This window comes from Salvelinus fontinalis, chromosome 19 (assembly GCF_029448725.1).
Source record: "Salvelinus fontinalis isolate EN_2023a chromosome 19, ASM2944872v1, whole genome shotgun sequence".
Taxonomy (NCBI): domain Eukaryota; kingdom Metazoa; phylum Chordata; class Actinopteri; order Salmoniformes; family Salmonidae; genus Salvelinus; species Salvelinus fontinalis.
The window spans coordinates 4641543-4663987 of record NC_074683.1 but is presented as its reverse complement, the minus strand read 5'-3'; the positions used below and the strand labels follow the sequence as shown (position 1 = coordinate 4663987).

At 41.0% G+C, this 22445-nt stretch overlaps 1 protein-coding gene across 7 annotated transcripts in view; it reads right to left on the bottom strand.

Moving 5' to 3' along the window:
- Nucleotides 1–293: 293 nt before the first annotated feature.
- Nucleotides 294–22445, bottom strand: part of LOC129816207 (E3 ubiquitin-protein ligase Midline-1) — a 72758-nt gene continuing 50606 nt past the window's right edge. For 4 of the 7 annotated variants that reach the window (XM_055870445.1, XM_055870443.1, XM_055870446.1 and 1 more), the window contains exons 2-11: nucleotides 16830–17551; nucleotides 14836–14901; nucleotides 9392–9487; nucleotides 8088–8195; nucleotides 4849–4997; nucleotides 4607–4734; nucleotides 3392–3535; nucleotides 2631–2792; nucleotides 2301–2508; nucleotides 294–2123 (exon numbers count right to left, since the gene is read on the bottom strand). In XM_055870445.1, coding sequence (XP_055726420.1) covers nucleotides 1775–2123; nucleotides 2301–2508; nucleotides 2631–2792; nucleotides 3392–3535; nucleotides 4607–4734; nucleotides 4849–4997; nucleotides 8088–8195; nucleotides 9392–9487; nucleotides 14836–14901; nucleotides 16830–17495 — 2076 coding nt within the window. In that variant the 5' untranslated portion in view covers nucleotides 17496–17551 and the 3' untranslated portion in view covers nucleotides 294–1774. Of the gene's footprint in view, nucleotides 2124–2300; nucleotides 2509–2630; nucleotides 2793–3391; nucleotides 3536–4606; nucleotides 4735–4848; nucleotides 4998–8087; nucleotides 8196–9391; nucleotides 9488–14835; nucleotides 14902–16829; nucleotides 17552–19881; nucleotides 20388–22445 lie in introns of those variants that run through there. The other 3 variants (XM_055870444.1, XM_055870447.1, XM_055870448.1) reach the window with 3 other exon arrangements.

The following is a 22445-nucleotide window of genomic DNA, read 5'->3' as shown; positions in this document are numbered from 1 at the left end:
GAAGGAATCTCATCACAGCTTAATCATTGTTGTATTGTGCTGAGGAGTTATTTAGAATAATAGTGACACACTTTTTTAAAAAGTGGGTTAATAAAGGATACAGTGTGACATTAATGAGACATTTATGGTCAGTGAATTTAATCACAGCTAAAATACATCAGGTGAACCACATTGTTTTACCTACAGGGGTATCTGAATTCAATTAAAATTACTGTTAAGATTAGGTAGCAGACAAGTAAAAATCATTATCATTACAATTGAGATGTTTTATTACAAATTCACTACGTGAAAAGTTTGTTGATGTCACTTTATTACATTTTTAACGAGGAATGTATACTAGTGTGAAAATAATGATGCAGGCATCAGAAAAAGTCAAATTGCTCAAATACCAAAAGTATGTGAACATACAGAGCCAATATGTGAGAAGAAACCAGCAAGGTATGTACAGAGATTGCACATGGTGCATTTAATTACAATTAAGTAGGTCTAAGCCCTTAGATCGTCATATCTACTAAGCTAACATATGGAATTGGTCATAAAATGTATCATTTAGCCATTTGATTTAGAATGCGTGTGAACAGGCACAATGGTTTCCACTAGCTACCACATACACAAAGTTAAAAGTACAGTATATATCATCAAATAAATCCTTTAAAAACTTTGTGGCCGTGGTAACTAGTAACGACCAGGTACAATTCCAATTGAAAAAAAAATTCTCGAAGTGGCCTGCATGTCACGTGTCCTACTTATATCAGTACACACGTAACAACCTAATCATTCTGAAAGTTATATTCAATCAAATAAGCCACATGTAGCAAATTAGCGCATTTTTTAAAACCAAATTCGACACACTTTCTTTGACCAGACAAAAAACTCCTGTGCTTGGTGAGCAAAAAATAAATAAAACACCCAGTTATCCCTCTCGCTTCACCTCTTCTTCTCGGGTCTTTAACAGAAACACACAAGGAGCTATTCAATATTCAAAATTCCATCACCATGTGACGCGGTGGTGCGTCAAGTTATTTCTGTATCGAAAATTCACTTAAAATGGCTTCTATTTCAAATGTACATTTTCGACAATAATAAGCTTTTTAACATCATAGTGGTTTTTAACAAAGAGAAGATGAAGAATTTTCTCTGTTAATTTGTCAATCATAGTCAAGTTGTCAGTGCACTAAATCACCTAAGATGAACTCTTAAAATAACTCTTAACATGTTTATTATAATTCTAATTATAGAGAGGATCTTGGTACAGCTGCATGAAACAGAACAGGTGTAGATGACTAATCCTGATATGACTGCTTTATGAAGTAATCTGTGGTACTGCTGCTATGATGCCATGTCAACATCAACAGGTTACACATAAAACGTTTATCAACATGCTGCTAACGATGGATACATGGAAAGACGGAAACAACCTTCTATATTTGTTAGAAGGAAATAAACTATTCTCAGAGCTGCACGAAAATAAGTTTGACTGAATTTCAAAACGTTATATCCATCTTCCTCTCTAAGGCGCACCCCAAAAACCAACAAGCATACATATAGTAGTGTACATTAATGTGCAAAGCAAGAAATAAAATCCAATAAATGGTTTCCATAAATAATTCAAGAAATTAATTTACTTCTAATAAGAGCATGATTCGAGACATCTGGGACCATGGCTTTATTCTGTTTTATACAGCATTGGTGCTGGGACAAAAAGGCAGCCAGGTGAGGCTGCAATCAGTCTGTTCTGCTCCCTCTGTGTCTCTGTGTTCTATTAGCTGGACTGTTAATCCCGGCAGTCTGTTCCCTCTAGGTGGTCTGGTATGGGCAGCCCTGTGAGGACAGTCAGACACTTGTTCCACACGTTGAACACGGGACAGACTGGCTGAGCGAAGGCGATGTCGAACGTGTACAGGTGCTGTGAGCCGGCGCCATCGTAGAAGGCCAGGGAGCCAGCATCGTAGTCCAGCAACACCCCCACACGACGCAGGTGGGGGGACGGTTCGATGGGCATCTCCTTGCTGTTGTGACGTACTACCCAGGAGTTGTTGCAGCGAGAAAGTACCCACGAGGCAGAGTTCTTGCCAATCCACTCATGTTTCGGTGCTGACTTGTAAGCAACGCCCACAGCAAACCTGATAAAGATAGAAAAATAGAATATTGCATGTTGATGGCCTAACATCCTTAAGATTGCGTTTACTATAGAGTAACAGAGACCATGATTGGATTTCCCAATCTGATTCTCACACACATTTGTCTCTCCAAATGTTCTCGTCTGATGTACTTCAAACACCACAGGTCCATATCCTTACCATGTGCTCCCTCCTATCAAGGCTTCCCAGTAGTGGCGCCCGCTGTCGATGTACACGTTCGCTGTGACGCCGTAGCTGCCCTGGCTGGTGAAGCGGTCCTGAGTGTGGCTCTTCTTGGACAACGTCTCGTCTCGCTCCACTGTCAGGTTGTCATGGGAGACCTTCAGCTTCTTGTGAGCAGACTTTGGGTCCAACTTGAATGGTTGACCTGTGAATTGACCATTAATAGATTAACAGTAAACAATGGTAAATATGCTATCTCCATATATCAAATCTCCAAAGATGCTTAATGATATCAGCATGGTACAGCTATTCGAAACGTAAACATACTGTTGGTCTTGAGTTTCCAAGGCTCACTGCTGCGACTCCCTGCCTGATTGATGGCCTTGACGATGAACATGTACTTGGTACCACACTGGAGTCCATGCACCGTGTAGTGATTCTGCTTGATGTTGGGCACAATCATCCAGCTATCAGCCGAGTTACACAAACCTAGACCACAGACGAAGACAATCAGTTAATGGCAGATGAGAGAGAAAAAAACAACCACTGGATTGTAACAAACACACAATGTAAAATACATTTGTTGAGATAAGAACACCTCCAATGAATCATTCTCCAATTGTTGTCATTAAATCAAACAATAACATTACCTATTCACTGTAGTATGAACAGGCACTGGGGCAGAAGAGGGCCAATTGCTTGATTCAGCATGCTGTAACCCTGTTAGGGTGATCTATTCCAACAGTCTGTCACTTACATGAGCCACAGGGAAAAATTCTGCCCATAATCTGCCTATATCCTCTTGCCTAGAGTCTGTGCCAGAGAGATACAGAGCAGAGATCTCTGATATCTTATTATCCACACAATTAAATGGTTGTTGCCCCCCTGCTGACATGACAAATGATTTCTTTGATCAGGATAGTGCAATGAAGACCCCAAAGCTACATACAGTAAGAGGCTTTCTATGTATGATTGCTCTCAGATAGCCTACCTTTCATGATTTAAAATGTTGTACCACAACAGACGTACTGTACAGACACACCCAACATACTGTACTGAGGACATCTAGACAAGAATTGTATACTTACTGACAACATTGGCTTGTCCGGTGAAGATGGCATACTGAAGCTCATAGGAGACCACACAGAACTCGTCATCAGACGTCCAGTGAACAGTGATGGTGTCGTTCGATGCCATACATAATTCCGCCCGGATTATTGGGGGATTTGGTGCTGCAAATAGAAAAATATAGTTATTTTTATTCACGTCAGTTCCTGGTATGTGTCATTTAATGACAACAATGATGGACAGTTGACATAACACACAGTAGAGTGCCGTACTTTGGATTGACACAATCAGTGTATTTTCTTATGTCCAACGTGTTATGTGCAGGGGATTGGAGATTTTAGGTAAATACAGCCAAGCCCACTCTTGCAAGTGACTTTTACTGTGCGTTTTTCTTATTATTATTTATTTAACCTTTATTTAACTAGGCAAGTCAGTGAAGAATGAATTCTTATTTACAATGACGGCCTAGGAACAGTGCGTTAACTGCCTTGTTCAGGGGCAGAACGACAGACTTTGCCAGCTCGGGGATTCGATCCACCAACCTTTCGGTTACTGGCCCAATGCTCTAACCACTAGGATACCTGCCGATTCAGGTGGAAAATTTACTGCTCCTTGAGCTACAACCCACTGCCTCAATACAGAACAGAGGACAGGACACCCTGCTGAAAATGTCCTAAAAGCCAGAACACTCAAAAGCCATTTCATTAAACTGTAAACAAACCTCAAACTGTATCTTCTACACTTGTGAGCATTTCCTTGCCCTCAGGAAGCACTCAACAAAGCACCAAGGGTATTACCCAGTCAAAACCACTGTACACGCCACATAGCTTCTGACATGAGATGCTACACACAAACACATGATAACATACACATTATACACAAATATTCACAACGATTTTGTGTTGTAGATACGTGGTAGTAGAGTAGTGGCCTGAGGGCACACACTTAATGTGTTGTGAAATCTGTTCTGAAATGTATTGTAATGTTTTTAAAATGGTATGCCTGCCTTAATTTTGCTGGACCCCAGCAAGAGTAGCTACTGCCTTGGAGTAACTAATGGGGATCCATAATAATTACAAATACAAATACAGTGTAGCTGTTTTCACTTTGACTTCTAAAGAAATAGATAAACAGGGATTGCACTATACCATAATCTCCTATTTCAGATAGATCTGAGTTATAGATATGTTCTTAATATCCTTAATATCAAGGATCATGTTCGGAGTTGTGTTCACCTGTAAGGTAATCCAAGTTTTCCAGCATTTTCTTTTCCCTTGTGAAGTCCAACGCAAACGTATCAAAGGTGTCATTTAGGTTGATCTCTGGTATCAGGATCTGAGAGGATGCTGTTGCCATGGACACTCTGAAACCCAAAGATACAGGATTCACGTGACATTTATCTTATTACAACCTGTGACTCTCAGTCAGTTGAGGGTTTGGATCATTATCACCACAATCGGTTGACTTGATAGCTCACCTTTCACAGATGCTTTTGGCTGTTTGCAGAAAGCGGGCATGGTCTGTCTCCTTGAGGGTGTGATCAGCCTGAGTGATGAGGGACGACGATCTCTCAATGATCTGCTTACAGCTGGCGATCTGCTGGGCTAGCTTTCGCAGCCGTATAGCCTGAAAAGAAACAATTGATTATTGAATTCACTGGTGCAGAGGCAGGGACAGTAGACCTGCAGTATCAAGTCTACAAACCTTCTTCTCAGGCTACCGCTGCTTCAGAAACTGAAGGACTACCAAGGCTCCAGGTTCAATTGAGTTGACAGTTCCTACTTCAACGGTCACAATCAAGAGGTAATTCATTTGTACATAAACATATCACCATTTTCTCAAATTCAAAACATGCTTTTATTTCATCACATCTGCTTAAACCATTGTAAGAGACACACTTTGAGGATGGCATGAGGAGAATCTACATCCTCCATAACATCACCAAGGTAACAGAGCCATTACATCCTCCCCTCTGGGAGTGTGGCTGCTTTCCCCCTCCGTCCATCGGCAGGGAGCAGAGAGCAGCCTCTGACTCCTGACTGTGACATGCGGCACAGGGCGAGGAAGGAAGCAGTGCTCCTCAGAGGGATCACAGGAAACAGGTGTGATGTGGCTCTGAACATGGCATAGCATGCCAGAGCCATCCCTCCGAGCCCCTCAATCTATCTCTAATGACACTTATTTAATTTTTTTATCTAACCTTTATTTAACTAGGCAAGTAAATTAAGAACAAATTCCTATTTACAATGATGGCCTACCCCGGCCAAACCCTAACAACGCTGGGCCAATTGTGCGCCGCCCTATGGGACTCCCAATCACAGCCGGTTGTGATACAGCCTGGAATCGAACCAGGGTCTGTAGTGACACCTCTGGCACTGAGATGCAGTGCCTAACATGCTGACCAGACCGGACACGTCGCGTGTGCGAGCGTCGCAAAATAAATGTAGGAATCCATGTTATTCAATTATAGCACCCACACTGCTTGCCACGACTGCCCCACACTGCTTGCCAGTGTGGGTGCAACAATTGAATAACATGGATTCCTAAATTTATTTTGCGACGCTCGCGCACGCGACGTGTCCGGTCTGGTCAGCATGTTAGGCACTGCATCTCAGTGCCAGAGGTGTCACTACAGACTCTGGTTCGAATCCAGGCTGTATCACAACCGGCGATTCCAGGCTGTATCACAACGAGCGTCTGTGTTGCTAAGGGCTAAAATAGAAGTCATTCCTATTTCTAACGCAGATCGCGCTGCAAGTCCTGCCTCTCCCATCTCCTCATTGGTTTATAGAAGCAGGTACCCACGTGCCATCTCCTCATTGGTTATACCCACGTGGGTGATTGAAAGACAAACATTGTTGCCGGTTGTCGTGGTAATACTATGAAAGTTTGATGCGATCACCAAATAAGTTCAACGCTGAAAAAGCCTGGAAGGAGGAGAGATGACTAGAAACGATTCGGTTGGCCGTTTCATGTGTGGATTAATTGTTGGAGTAGAGGTCCTTGTGCATTTCAGGTAAAATAACAACTCAATGTTTATATCCCAGGACAAATTAGCTAGCAACAGCAAGCTAGCTAAATAGGACAAATTAACGTTAGCTAGCAAGTGCAAGCTAACTAGCTAAATTGCAATACATGTTTAATGCTTTTCGACCTGTCCTTAAATTAATGTCATTGTTTCAGAGTTTGTTTTGATATTTTAACCTGCGTGTCGTGATCGTGTTTGGTGTGGGGGGGGCAAAATAAATGTATGCACGATAGCGCACGATGGCGCACGCGCGCAGCCGGTTTGGGTTCCGTGTTAGACCACTGCGCCACTCGGGAGCCCATAATATTGGGGGAAGGGATAGAAACCACTAAAGGAGCAGAGTGGAATTGTTTAAGTTTCCTAAATGCTGTGCCAACAACACTCCATTACTGTTAGTAAGCATACTACAGGATACATACTGTATTGCACGTACACAACCAAGCTATTATAGCTGGATCAGTCACGCAGCACTGAACTGACAACACATTTTCATAAAATCTGAATTCCAGAGTAAATTAAATCATGCATTCTAACAAAGAAGCCGACTCTTGTTTATGTTTGTCTCTTGAGGTAGGCTACATAGTCAGTGAAAGCTGTGCATGTCGAGCAGAGACTTATGGTATGGTAACAATGTACACTCTCAGAAATAAAGGTTTAGATTAGTTTTTAACAGAAACACTTTTCACTGTAGTGGTATCCTGTAAGTGTAAGGTACAGTATATCCTATGTACATTTAGAATGGGTGCATAATTGGACCCTTGTTATTTGTACCTTAATCGGCTGTCCCCATAAGACACATGTCAAACTCATTCCATGGAGGGCCGAGTGTCTGCGGATTTTCACTCCTCCCTTGTACTTGATTGATAAATTAAGGTCATTAATTGGTAAGGATCTCCCTCACCTGGTTGTCTAGGTCTTACTTGAAAGGAAAAAACAAAAACCAACAGACACTAGGCCCTCCATGGAATGAGTTTGACACCCCTGCCATAGGAGAAGCCTATGAAAAACCCTTTTGGGTTCCAGGTAGAACCCTTTTCACAGATGGTTCTACCTGGAACCCAAAAGGGTTATCCTATGGGGACAATTGAAGAACCCTTTTGAGGCAGGCGTATGTTGAATGTGTAGTTTTACCCAAACACAGTGGTCTGAATCTCCTGGTTTGCACTTCCATTATGGTGGCTTGCAAAGTGATATGTAATTTCTATTGGAATCCAGCCCGAGTAAGGATATCCAAAAATGTGAACTTTTAATCACCTGCTACCTGCACCTAGAATGACTGCCAAGGTAGGAAACATTTTATAAATGTCACTACCTAAACCATCCCAACGGGAACAACTTAGTAACCGGTGCAATAAATCCAACTACTAACAGATTGTATTCTTTTGTTATGTATGTTATTTATCTTTGTGTAGCATAATATCAATCAATCAATTTGCAAGCAAAAACACACCTATTGAAACAAACAGTTCTAAAAACAACCTGCAATAAGCATGCTGGGAAATATGATAATGATGGCTGTTGTTTTTGAGATTGTGTGAGAGTGTACATAGTCAGCCTTAACAGAAAGTTCAACCTTGGGGACACGAGGAAGATGAAGAGCAAGACTGAGCATCTCCCAAGGGATAGGCAGCCTGACCCATCTGCCCTCCTCAATAACCATCAAAACATACTAACGCCTAAGAAATTACCTTGCCCTCCTTTATCTTGGTGGCTATCATCTGTCTTCTCTGCTGTATGATGTCGATCAGGAGGTCACATTCTTCAAGGAGCTTGTTCTCTTGTCTTGATGCATTACACTTGGGAAGAGATTAGAACAGGGATGGTCAAAGATATGAATGTGGTGGTAGTTGATGGTTTTTCATTGCAGTGGCTTTGGCCTGATACAGGATAAAAGATAGTACAATATTCATTGTTAAAATACAATAATGCTCATATACAGTAACAAAGCCCCTTTGGCTCGTATGAGATAATAGTCCACTTGAGGCAGAAGACCTACCTAGGGTTTCCCAGGTTAGATCTACACAATACAGTCCTCACACACAGGATAGCACAGTGTCGCAGGTGAGAATCAGCGGAGCATAGTCATTGCAGCAGTAGCTCTGTGTTCCTAAATACAGCCAGAGCTGCTACATGGCCCAGTCTCTCTTTCATCTCTCTGTGGGCACGTTGTGTCATCTGTCATTTTAGTCCTCAATTGGTTCAAATGTTCAAATGTTTTTGCTGTGTTCTATCTATCTATTCCCCAAATAACCCTATACCATGCACATACACACAGACATTCACGCACGCTTGCCAATATTGCAATGTTTATAGGCTACAGTAAGATTAGCCTATATCCTACTTTATACAGTTAGGTTTACTGGCATATCCACTTTATTGTATACCCAGTGAACATATTCATCTCAGTAACTGTGTCCGTGAGATAATATTATATTATATCGAGAGCTTGGTTCTAAGGTTCTATCTGCATTTTTGTCAAACTTGAGTAATTGACATACTGTAACCTTATTCTATTCAATGTACTCTACCTATATAGTGCTCTAGATACCCCAATTCATGTTGTTAATTTCAAAAGAATACTAGATGAAAAGTGCTGACACCATTTAAACCAGTGAGGGTTCGGAACTTTAGAGCCAATTGTCTCGGAATCATCTGTTTGCAGATACAACCTTATGTCACAGTTTTCTAACATGTTCACTGAATTGCAAAGTTTTGCATTTCACAGAATCTGGTGAACTTGAATGCTAAATGACAATATTGAGGTTTAAGGCAAAACATTTTTTTTTACCAATCAGAGATATTCCTTTTCCTTTTCTAAGCACTTTATGTCAGCAACCACTGTATCTATTCTGGCACGTAATGGGTTAAATGTACAATACTCACAAGGAAGAAATCAACAAATCATATCATCAAATAATCAAACATTAGAAATGACACAGAAACTGGGAGATGTGCCACATAGCCTAATAGGGAAAGAGATAAACGTCCCTACCTCCACATGTTGGCAAGTCTGAATCAACTTGCCCATCAGAGTTTCCAACTCATTGTTCCTCTTGATTAGATTGCTGAGGTTAGAGTCCAAGGCTTGCTGTGGAAAAAAAGAATAGAACAAAACTATGAACAACAGAGTATGTAACTGAAAATAATATTCCTCTAGCAAACTGTACACAGTTCACAACATTTAGAAAGAAGGGGGGGGGGGGGAGTCAAAATCACAACCATGTCTGTCCACTGGTGGAAGATGATAAGCTAACAGAGAATCCCTTCATAGGGTCTGGTTGTGTACCATTTGGTGTGTGATCAGTCAGTCAGTAACCTCGGAGCTAGCCCCAATGCCAGAGCTCCCATCTTTCTGCCTGCTCACTAAGCTCCCAAAGTTGAGAGGGACAAGAAGAGCATCTGCCAGAGATTTAGGCAACTAAACCATGCATGCATTAATCACCCGCCGATGACTCAGATCAAACTCTCTCACAGCTTGGCTATCTACGGCTCTATGGCTAGGTGAATATTTGGGAAGTTCTGTTTGGCTGTTATGCATCCAGAAGATTCTTCATGTTGTATTATTGTCTGGCACAATGATTTAGATTGAAATATATTACTCTTCTCCATGAAGGAGTACATTGTCTTGCCACAGGGGTTATGCAGTGAGGCGTAAGGAGGGCACAAGGGCATTGGTTAGATGTCTGAGAGGGTTATTTGTTAACGGTATATAATCCTGGATTAATTTAATACTGTGATTATGCTCCAGGAGAATTGTTATGTGTGTATGGGTCTATAGATAACATCATGAGCCTACTTCACTGAATAAAAACAGTAAGAGAATACAAAAATGGAGTGCTATACCATTGTTGCCCTCTAGATAACATTCAATTGAAATGAACAACTTGTTGAAATACTAGATATAAAGATTGTCCACCATGTTTTTTATATTAATGTTTTTATCATATTAAGTACAAGCCCAGATGTATGATCTTAATTTGATCAGCCTGTTGCAGGATAACTTTCCTGCAATGCAGGACATTTTTTACTTGTAGTATATTTGAGGTTTGTAATTTCCACTTTGAAATTTCAGATTTGATTTTCCCTTACGAATAATGTATCATCTCCTACAAAAATGTCCATTAATTATAATCCACATAATAATTCACATTTCCTGTTGAGGCGGGAACATTTTCCTGTTGTAGTAAATTGGCTCAAATTAAGATCCTACATCTCTACTCTATGATGAAAAGTTTAAAGAATTGAGTGAACAGAGAGCATAGAACTTTGGAGATCTGAAGGTGTCTGTGAAGTCACTGTTTAGCTAATGGTGGGGAAAGCTCTCTCAAGTCGGTCTTTTCGCATTGCGATTTCATAAGGCTCTGTGCGTCAGCCGTCAGTGTGTACAGAAATAGCACTATTTTTTTTTTTACTGCTCTCACCAAAATTATTTATTTATATTCAAGCAGAGGTGATGAAGCCATTAGAATAGCTCTGTGCTGTTGTAGATTGAAGGTGCAGGGGACCGACCCGGAGAGCCCTGGCTAGATAACAGCTGAGCGAGCTGAAGTAGCCTCACCAGAACAACAACCCACACACTACAACGCAATGAAAAATGCTCCAATGCAGTTCCTAAAGTATGAATGGATGTGTTATAATAATTGAATCCACCGAAAAAGGCAATTATATACAGCAGTGTGTTAATTTGTATGTTTGACTGTATAGTTGCATAATGCACTTGAAATAATTGCCTTGGTGAAGAAATTTTACATAATGCGAAAACAAAAGAAGTCATAGAGGGTATAGTAATGAATGATATGCCTCTTGGTGGGTTAACACTGTTGCCAGGCCAAAACAACATTGCTTTATGTAAATAGGGTATTTCCCTCTCTCTCCTGTCTCTCTTCCATAAACGTTTGACAGTTAGGGTGGCATGCCAGTTGGCATTTCAACTCCCAACAGGAGATAAAGCATCCACTTCCTCTCAGAGATGATTTATCCTGTGCCATTAATCTGAGAGGATTTGGATCCCTGCAGAAGCTCCCAGAACAACTCTGAGAGGAGAGACAGCAGGCCCATGCTGGAGACTAGATAACCCACTCTGCCAACTCCATCTCTCTCTGTTACTCATTTTAGGTGGACGTTGGCTTCCTTTAGCCTTTTGAGGGTTGATGCACAGTTTTTGATCGTGGCCACTGGCAAGTCATCTACATGGTAAATTTCATTGTTTTGCATGTGGACGCACTCTTCCCAAGAAATGCACTATTTTATAATATATTAATAGAGTTTGAAATAATAAACCAGGCTATTGCCTCTTTTTACAATCGACACAATCAAAGCTTTCACTGTCCTTAGATCAGGTGGTAAAATTATGGAATAGTTGGCAGGACAGTTTCCAAACATCGACAGTGGTCTGACCTGTCCGGTTTTTGTCAGAAAGGAAGAGAGACTGAGCAAGCCAAAGCCAAAGAAAGGTGTGGGACCAAAAGCATTCCTCATCCAGAGGAAACAGCTATTCTTCTCTCGTCACGTCTGGATTACTTTAGGAAAACAGAACTCCATTGCAGGGAACTGTATAAACATGTTCTATGGTTGATGCAAAAAGTTGCACAATGAATCATTATAGTAGGGGAAATTAAGTTGAGAATCTTTCAATGAAAATATGAACAATAGGTCAGATGAAAGTGGGGACAAAATGTAAAACTACTGGAAACTCTACAGTACAATAACCAATAACGATCAGTCTCATTATATAAAAGGGAAAGTGTATTTTAACTTCCTTACCCTCTCTTCCTCACATCTCTGTCTGCATTCATCACAAGGTAACATAAGAGATTTCAGACATGTACAGGTATCGAAATACTACTGTTACGTCTTTGATTCGTGTTCCTCCTACGTTAGTCAGAGAGTGCTACAGTGCATGTGCCCTCTGGGATGTAACCAAATAAGGCAGTGATGGGGCTTGGCAGAGGACCATCAGCCTACTGTAGTCTAGCTCGTCAAGACTTGTGAAAATAACAAATAGGGCATGCTAAGTGTAGTTAATTTTGCAGCACATGTAGGATTCTTTTTGCATTGAGGCCGATGGCTGCATCTCCGTGTCCAAAAATATCTTATCCTTTTCAAATACTCTCTGTTAACATTATTTATTTAGATATGATTATTTTTTTACTTTGGCTGTTGTATATTTTATAGGTTTAACTTCAATAGGTGAAGCGGGGTGACATCACTTTTATGTTAAAGATTAAACTTTTCAAAATCAAGACAATAGCCCCATGTGACAGACACAGAGCACAAAGGACAGTGCTGCAACAACATAAAATTAAGCCAAGACCAGGTCATCCTAGCCCCACTGTATATGCTGACTTGGGGAGATAGTATGACAATACCTTGGTACTAAGGTCAGGGGGAATAGAAACAGACAAAAAGTAATCATATACAAGGGTATTAAGGTCTATGACGATAAGTAAGGACCAGTGTGGTTGTGACATTACAATTGCCATGCTCAGAATAACTTCATTCATTTGTTTCTGCCTCAGACATTCTAATCACATATATTGTAGGATTTGCAGTGAAAAATGTGACCACGCACACTTCTAGCCATTTTTGTAATTTGATCAGCAACTTACTGTATTAATCAACAGTATAATACTGTATAAACTAAACCAAGTAGATTACCGTAGAATGCACAGTAAAGTACTGTATTTGTTTTACAGCACACTGAAAGACCTTTCTGTAATTTCAACAGTAAAACACTGTAGAATGCACAGTAAAATACCGTATTTTAAAAAAAATATTAATTATGTTGCATTGTGGGAAAATGTGGGCAGGGAAAGAATCTCTGGCTCATTAACATATTTAAATCGCACTTTGTAAGAGGCTATATTTGTTGGACCTGTGAGTGAGAATGCTGTACCCCCACAGAATACAGTAATATACTGTATTTTTGGAATTCTACAAATCTTGTCCTGAAACTCTACAGTAGCTTACTGAACATTTGCTGCCAGTAATTTACTGTAATTAAGAATATAGTACCATATTGCATTTTTGGAGCACCAAAACCCTGTTAAACATTAGTGGATGCATGGTATTGTTGTTTCTCACTCATTAACATATTTTGAGGCGTGTCTTGTAAGAGGCTATGTTTGTTGCACCCGCTAGTGAGAGTGCTGTACCAATTTATTTGACATGTGGTAGGAGTTACCTAATACTTAATCTGATATAGGAGACAGATCAGAGTGGCAGAAAGTCTAAAATTGTTAAAGGTTGAGTGCAGGGCAAAACAGATCAAAAGGACATGAAACACCTAGTATTCATTAATCTGCTTTAATATGCAAATGCATACAGCCAACCTGCTTGCTCTAATTCCTTGTAATTACAGTAAAATACTGTAGAAATAATTTTCATAGTTTATAGTCACTTTTACTTTATTGTACTGTGTTTCATTGCATGAATTTACTGTGAATATTTCAGTGTTGTATTGGCACTATCCAGAGATGACATATGATACAGTATATAATAAGATGTCTTGTTGTAATTACAATTATTTTGAAGACCAATGTATCCTTAACTACAACATTTTCAGTAACAGTTAGATAAACTTTTACTTGCTATGACTGTGACGTGTTTAAAAAAAAATCAACCTTGGTTTAATGCACTAGATGTAAGTTGTTAAGGACAAGAGCACCCACTAAATGACCAAAATATAAATGTTAAAAATTCAAAATTCAAAGAACACTGGGTAATATGTTGCTGCATGGGCAATTTCAGTAATGTACTGTAAATTAAATTACAGTAAAAAATTTGGTAACATGTTTGGATTACTGTAAAATGGATTACAGTAGCGTACTGTACAATTAATTACAGTTACTTACTGGCTTCAACTAGCCAGTGTAGTAGATAGAGCATCTTACATCTGGCAAGTAATATTGGACATACATGGGTTATAGTTGACCACAAGTCTGCCACTGCCCACTCTTAGTAATACCATTAAAATACAGTGCAACAGTGAAGTAGGGGATAGTTATTTTCCTAGTAATGTAAATCTGGTAATGTAATTTTTTTTATATAGTGTTCTCTCTTGTGTTTATGTAACAGTATGATGGCACAAAAAGTGAAACTATGTTCCATAGTACATATCTATATACTGTATGTATAGATATGTCACTACTCATTACATAAACTATGCAGATCTCGCATAGAGGCCATGAAGCCATCCACAATAAAATGTGGACTATATTCTAAAGGTCAGGTTTACCGAGTATTTGCACATGTGCAAAATATGCTCCTGATATTTTCAGAGGGGAATAAAAGCGCCCCGGAAATGATCTAGATTTGACCTTAATATAATTTCTACTGTATATTGCATCATATTTGATACTCTAGTCTGTAGGTTTTATTCCCCATTGAAAATAGCAGCTGTAAACTCTTAGTAGACCTGTCCCTGAATGTAGATACCGTAGATATCACCTGGTATGCTTCCTCCTGTTCACTCCTCTCACTGAGATAGTAGTCTGGAGTTCTCTGCACAATGACAGCATGATCAAACAAAGGAGAAACTGGTTAAGGCTGATGCTCTGACCTCAATCGCTATACTGCAATCTAAGATTACCGCATCTCAGTTTCACTGGGAGTCTGGGACCAAGCTTGACATTCGCCATTGGCATTCTCTTTGTTTTTGGTGAAAGGACAAGCAAAAATAGTTTGTGTGTATCATGTAATGCAAAACCCCCTTTTTATGATTCATGCTCAAGTAGTGTTATATATTTATATATGTGTGAAAAGTCCTGTGGTCTTTCAAAGCCATGCAGTGGAAGCCATGTGATCCCTAGAAACCTTTTCGCTAGACTTGACACCTACTCAGTTGCTACACTATTACACTGACTTCTTATTTACTAAAGGCATTAACTAAACACTGCCTTATGCAAATATTTACAAAAAATGTATACGCCATCAATAGCCTGTGATAGAATGACAATAGATAGGCTATGTCTACTGTACAGTACAAATAAAATACGGTAAAAAATGTTAACTACAAAAAAATCGTTTTAGCATCCACTTGATGAATTGCAAATACTAAAATAACAACTTTACTGAGAAGATATTTCAATACTTTATATGTTGATCAATATAGAATGTAAAAGGTTGAGGTCTGCTAACATCCCAGCCCTGCTTGCTGCATCTCTTGATAGAACTTGTCAAATGTGAGGGTCAATTTCCATGTGAAAGGCTAACTATAACACACAGCTGCATGGTTCTGCCTTGTAATAAAGCATTAATTGCTCCCATGAGGTTTCTGGAGCCATGATCGTGTCCCATGGCGTGTGTTGGCAAAATACTAACCCACAAAGCCCGAATCTCAGTGCTTTGACAGGGGCTCATTCAAGTCTAAAGTGGAAGGAATGCGTGGCCACCTTTTTGCGTGTTCCAGCTAACAAAGTCTCTCTCATGACGCCTTATTAATATGGAACCATGGAGGGAAAGTGGTTAGCTCTACTTAACCTGAAACCCTGGAAGCAATATTTTTTATTGGTTGGAATTACGTGGCAAATGTTACATTTAAGGCCGTCAAAGAAAGAGTGTCTTGATGTGTGATCTCTCCTTGTTCCCAAAGCTCTTGCTTTTGAAATATGAACAGAAATCACATTAGTTTAATGCTGTTGTATTATTGGGGAATCTGACCGAACGGGGATTTCCATTAGCCATTTGTGTAATACTTTCTTTTAAGGTTTCGTACGTCAAGAGCCCAGACATCTGTAGATATATAATACATATCATATAATAGTGAGGTTGGCTGATTGTATATTGGGCTCTTGTACTGCACTGTTACCATCAGCAATGACTCCTGATTCACCCATTAGTCTTAGTCTGGGGAAACAGATCTAAAAAAGAGGATATCATTGGGGGAACGACTATTTATTGAAATATTGGATAATATGTATGATGTTAATGACTCAAGTTTAATGTGAATCTCAAATATAATTTTCAAATTCCATCATCACGATGTCTCTATGACATGTTGAACAATGTGTTTTTTTTTTCAAACTGCAGTAGGTCACAGATTTTTATGATATGGCCAGAAATAAAATATTACATTCTGGAAACAACACACTATATAACAATCACATCGTTTTAGTGTTTTTGAAAAGCTGCTGATATAAAATAGTAAGTAATGAAAAAATGAACTGATCTCTGAAAAATGTGTGGTGAATCTCCACAACACAAAAAGTGAATGGTCAAATATTGAATTTGATCAATATTTGTGTCACGCAATTCAGGCACAATCTTGTTAATCTAGTATACTTAAAAATTCAAACTTGATTTTTAGCAAATTTTATTTTAAATCTCACCATGTGTACACAATGAGCTCTTCACAGTCAGTCATTAACTCCCCAGATACTCCCCAGACATTCCTGAAGCTGTGCACAGTATTGTACAGTAGCATCTCTTACCTTCAGTTTCTCGTAGCGGTCGCTGAGTGCTGCTACTTGGTGGTCCCGATGCCGACCGACCAGTTTGCACAAGGCACAGATCAACTGTTCATCTGTGACACAGTACATGTTCACCTTCTCGTCCTCGTGCTCCAGACACATGAGTCCCCTGAGGTGGCAGTCCGGCATGGGCTCGATCAGACGGTGGCCAGTGAAGGGCTTCTTATTGGGGTGGGTGGCCTTCAGGCACTCGTCGCAGTAGGACACCTCGCAGGTGACACAGGTCTTGACGGCGTCTTGGGGAGGGTCCTGCTCACAGAACTGACACTGCACCCTCTCGCTGGGGGAGGTCATGGCCTTGCTGTCTAGGGCGGCCCGCTCGCGGCGAGTCTCACTGGGGGAGTTGGGCCCGCTCACGGAAGCCTTCTGAAAGCGGTCAATGATGTTCTGCAGAGTGACGTTACGCTTCAGTCCTTCTAGGCCCCTCTGGCTGAGGGTGATGACATAGCGACAGGTTGGGCACTGGAAGGCGCTGATGGACTGCACAGGCTCGTTGGGGGTGCAGTGGGAGACTAGGATGCGGTGGGCACAGTTGAAACACAGGCTGTGAGCGCAGGGCAAGAGCAGTGGGTCCTCGAAGAGCTCCAGACAGATTGGGCAGGTCAGCTCCGACTCCAGTGTTTCCATCTTCACGCACAACAAAGCGGTGTCGTCAGCAAAATCCAGGGAAGCTGATCAGCTATCTGTAGGGATGACATGTAGTACATCATTAGAGAATGGGAGAGAGAGAGAGAGAGAGAGAGAGAGAGAGAGAGAGAGAGAGAGAGAGAGAGAGAGAGAGAGAGAGAGAGAGAGAGAGAGAGAGAGAGAGAGAGAGAGAGAGAGAGAGAGAGAGAGAGAGAGAGAGAGAGAGAGAGAAAGGAGAGAGGGAGAGGAGAAAGATAGAGAGAGAGAGAGAGAGAGAGAAAGGAGAGAGGGAGAGGAGAAAGATAGAGAGAGAGAGAGAGAGAGAGAGAGAGAGAGAGAAGACAAAGAAAGCGATAAAGAGAAAGAGAGACAGAAAGAGAGAGAAGTGAAGGGTTCGAAAAGGGTTGAGCTATAGGGGGTTGTCAACCTTCCCAGAAAATAAATTAATGAGTGGTCTTTCCACATTCCTAATTTAAAGAAAACTGGAGATTACTTGATGTACTAGAGGAATAAATAGCAGGTACTGGAAAACACATCTGTGGTATCTTTATCAGGGGTATTGAATGAAATGAGGAAATGAGAAATGAAGACTCTTCTGAGTTTTGGCATGTTCTAAACCCTTCAGACAAATATAAATGATTAAAGCGCCATAGAAATGAAAGTGATGTTCGTAAAAAAGTTAAGCAATCCATGTTGATCTTAACTTCCCCTGAACTAATCCATACATATTTTATAGGGAGGCACATCTGTCCTTATTCCCTGTGATGCAACAACCAAACAACTGAAGACTGTAATTGGGAAAAACAAACAAACAGTGAATATTTTATGTAAGCGTTTTGAGCTGTTTTGATGATATAACTCCAGAAACACGAAAATTACTCAAGTAGACATACAGTGCATACAAGAATAGCCATGTATACGGAAATGCTTGGTCTGGCTAGCTAGCCCAGGGCAGTGCAGGACAGTGAGGCCAGACAGCTCAGTGAAGCAGAAGTCCCTGGCCCAGCTGGAGCTCCACACTGTGACTGGACTGATGGACACAGAGCCTTTGTTACTGGCCAGTCAGACACCCCAGCTGCGAGTAGACACTCTGTGACCACCACGTCTCCCTGTGTAAACTCTCTACCTCCACTAATTACGTGTGAAAGAAGGCAAAAGCTCATTATCAGGCCAGCCGGGCACAAGTGGTCTTTGAAGTTGTGAGGATACAGCAATTACCCCAGGCCCCAGAGCTACAGGCCCGGGTTTGTTCCCCCTCCTATTCTAGTCAAATCCGCAGAGGCACTCAGCTAACCTACTGTATGAGACAAGAGACAATTGTCTGTTGCACTTGTCTCCCATGTCTGTGATGCAGACAATATGAATGCATCTGTGGGGCTTTGTTGTGCAACTAAATTTGGTTTGTGGAGACATGGCGTTTATTGCAGGTGTCTGAATGTGATTTTTTTGGAGTAACAAAGTTCGCTCTGTTATCCAAGTTGATGAGACAAACTTGCTGGCTAAATGAGTAGGGGGGTGGAGTTTGTGTATCCAATGTTCAAAAGTGATGCTCAGAGAGTAGAAATATAACAATAGTTTGTTAGCGGTAAGGAAACATACAGTATAGGCTACTGTACTGCATTTTTCAGAAACAGTTAGAAACATTATGATAGTTTATGGTTTCCTCCATTAAAAATGTAGTATAATCTTAGTGTCTTGACCTTGAACACCCAAGACACTTCAAATCATCTATTTTAAATGTCATTTTAAATCATCTATTTTTCATGCACAGTGCACACGATGCCAAGTTTAGATGTTTTGCACACTGAAGTATAAATTAATCTGGTGAGAAGTGAATGACAAAATCTCAACAATACTTGCTGATACAAAGTATATTGGTGCTCGTGTCTACTGTAGTGTAAGAATAGTTGTTGTAGAAGTAGAGTGGCAACTAAATCCACAGATGATCACCGTCCTGACATGTTTGTCTCTTGCAATGTGTTTGACAAGTATTCCACAAGTCAAACACAACTCATATGACACATCGGTCAGAATATATATTTTTTGTACTTCCTCTAACCAAATGACCATACAACAGTAACAGTACAAATATCCTGAAATGTGTGACCTGTAAATTATTTAGTCTCCATTCAATGAAGCCAAATAATAGTTCATAAATATGCAAAAAGATCTAAGAGCTTTGCATGAACAATACAAATACTGTACACAAATGAAAACGTCTCAGCCTTGATGTCATCATACAAACAGCCACAAAAGCCCTAGAGTTACACAAAAACCCTGTAAAAGTATACTGTGGCAGAGAGCCAGAACAAAGTGCTTCACAGCAACTGCACCTTACGCACTCCCCTGAAAGCTTTCCCATTCATAAGCAGTTTACTTTACCCACCGATGGATTTTGCCCCGCTTTGCACTGCAGAGACATTTCAGTTGAGGGGGAACTTCTGACCCAATTCATGAAAGTATATTAAACAACAACAAAAGAAACCCCCCGAAACGAGGCGGTGGCAGTGTGCAGTAACAGAAGAGAGGCCAGCATCCAGATGGAACAAGTCTTCATAAGGAAGTAATCCTGCGGTAGCGGAGCAGGGCTGTCATTAACCAGGAACCAGGAGACGGAGAGCAAGAGGTAGCAAGTAGCAAGCACAACAGGAAGAGCTGCCCCACAATTCCAGGAAAGCCAGCTCCACCTACAGTAGGAGAGCCGGCCAGCACTCAATTACTCACTGGAAGTATTGGCAGAGAGAGAACAAGAGAGAGAGAGAGAGAGAGAAGAGAAAAAAAGAGAAAGAGCGAGAGGCTGGATATAAGCAGGGACAGAGCTCCATAGGACCCTGGTTGGTCTAGTCAGTATAGCTTTGGCCCTCACACAGGACAGACAGGTCAGTGTCCTCTGTGCTCTGAGCCCTGCCCACTGAGCCGTGATCCAGAGAGGAGACAGAGGACAGCGTCAGGATCCGTTTCCCTCCGTGACCGTCTCCTCTGCCTCTCGAGCGGCACAATGCTGCCCTGTGTGGCGGAACTTTTCTTGGCTCTGTCACCAGGGATTAAAAAAGAGAAAGCCTGACAACACACATGCACACATATACAGATGTAGGATTTTAATATGAGCCAGTTTGCTACAGCAGAAAAAAAATTCTGCAGCAACAGGAAATGTGAATTATTATGTGGATTATAATGAATGGACATTTTTGTAGGCATTGATATACTTTCGTTAGGGCAAATCAAGTCTAAGTGGAAATGACAAACTTTAGAAGCCATTTTAAAACTCAAAATACATTACAAGTTAGCATTTCCTGCTGTGCAGGAACATTTTCAGCAATGAAAGACTGGTCAAATTAAGATCCTAAATCTGTATACAGGCACGCAGGAATGTGCACACACACAGGGGATGTGTTGGGATGGGAGCCTTGCTGGCAGCAGGATTCATCTGAAAGGCAGGGATCTCTGATTCCCTGTGCTCCCAAACAACAAGTTGACGTAGACCGCACAGATTACATCTGTTGTCTGCCTCTATACAGACCATCAGTGTCTCTCACTGAGTTGAGGCAGTAAGCCTACAAAGCTTCACAAAATCATTATTAGACCACACAAGCTCTACAATCTGTTTTAAAATTAAACCATTCCATTTCTAGCCCTCTCCTCAAGACCAGTGCAATCTGTAGACATGTGTCTCTTCATGATAAGACCTGTGTTCATTTGTTCCAGTGCCTTCTAAAGCGGGATTAATCACTTTTAGGTAAGGGTTTGTGTTCACCAAGGCATGTCTACCATCTACTATTCGCTCTTCATGTCCCTCCCTCCCTCCGGTACATTTGAATTCTCCTATCATTCAAAATTACATTGAGATAGAATATCCCCTCTCTGACAGACAGATCCATACTGTAGACATTATAGACATGCCTTGGTGAACACAAAGCGGTGGGTATGAAAGTGAGAGACACATGGTGTTGGAGATGGCATGGGAATGTGAATGGCATTCCCCTGACTGACTTCATGTGAAGCCTCCAGCTGGGCAGGAATGCCTGCTGTACTGCTGTAGTGTTCTGTACTGTAATGTCAGTGACTCAGTGTCAGTGAGTCTCAGTGGGGGAGAGTGGGGTTTATCAAAACACGCTCAGGACCCAGATGTTCTTAATGAAAAACCCATGCCCACAGTTCATTTCCACACCCATAGTAGCCTTACACATGCCTGCTGTTTTTATTTAAAAAAATTCTACACAAAGTACTCAAAGAACATTGCCACAAATATGCAACACATTCATGCAGAATACAAAATGAATTAATGGCATTTTTAAAAACACTGTCTATAGGAAATACAACTTTACTATGCGTCAGTATTCTAGTCATGCACAAAGATCATGTTGCATTAACCTTTTTCCCATTGACAAAACATTGATTGGAGATGAATGATCAATTGCCTTGAAGCCAGTCGCCTGTCTGCCCACTGCCAGCTTTGGAAAAGGCCCATATGAAATGTGACCTTTACGATGGGGCTGGGACGGGCTCTACAGCCAACCGGGGTTGGCACCTACAGTCGTTGGTTGGCACTGAACCCACCATCGATAGCCAGTAGGACTGTGCATCAGCGTGGCCCGAGAGAGGGAGAAACACCACACAAAGAGCCAACTAACACCGCCTAATGTGTAGCCACACCTAGACACCACCAGCCTAAAGAGCCCCACAAAGCTCTCGTCATAAAGGTTGTAAATCCCCAACATTTAGAGCCAGCAGGGTCAGATTAAGTGCAGGAAAACTGATAAATGGCTTACTCACAGAGTTAACTGTAAATAGTTTATTCCCAGGGCCCAGACATGCAGGGTGGTATCTCTGCAGAACTGAAAGAGCAGCTGAACAATAAACAGGGATAGGCATCACTGCACATGGTCACTGACAGTTTTCCAGTGTGGGATAGGTGCTTGTATCAAGCATTAGTACTAAGCAATATGGCAC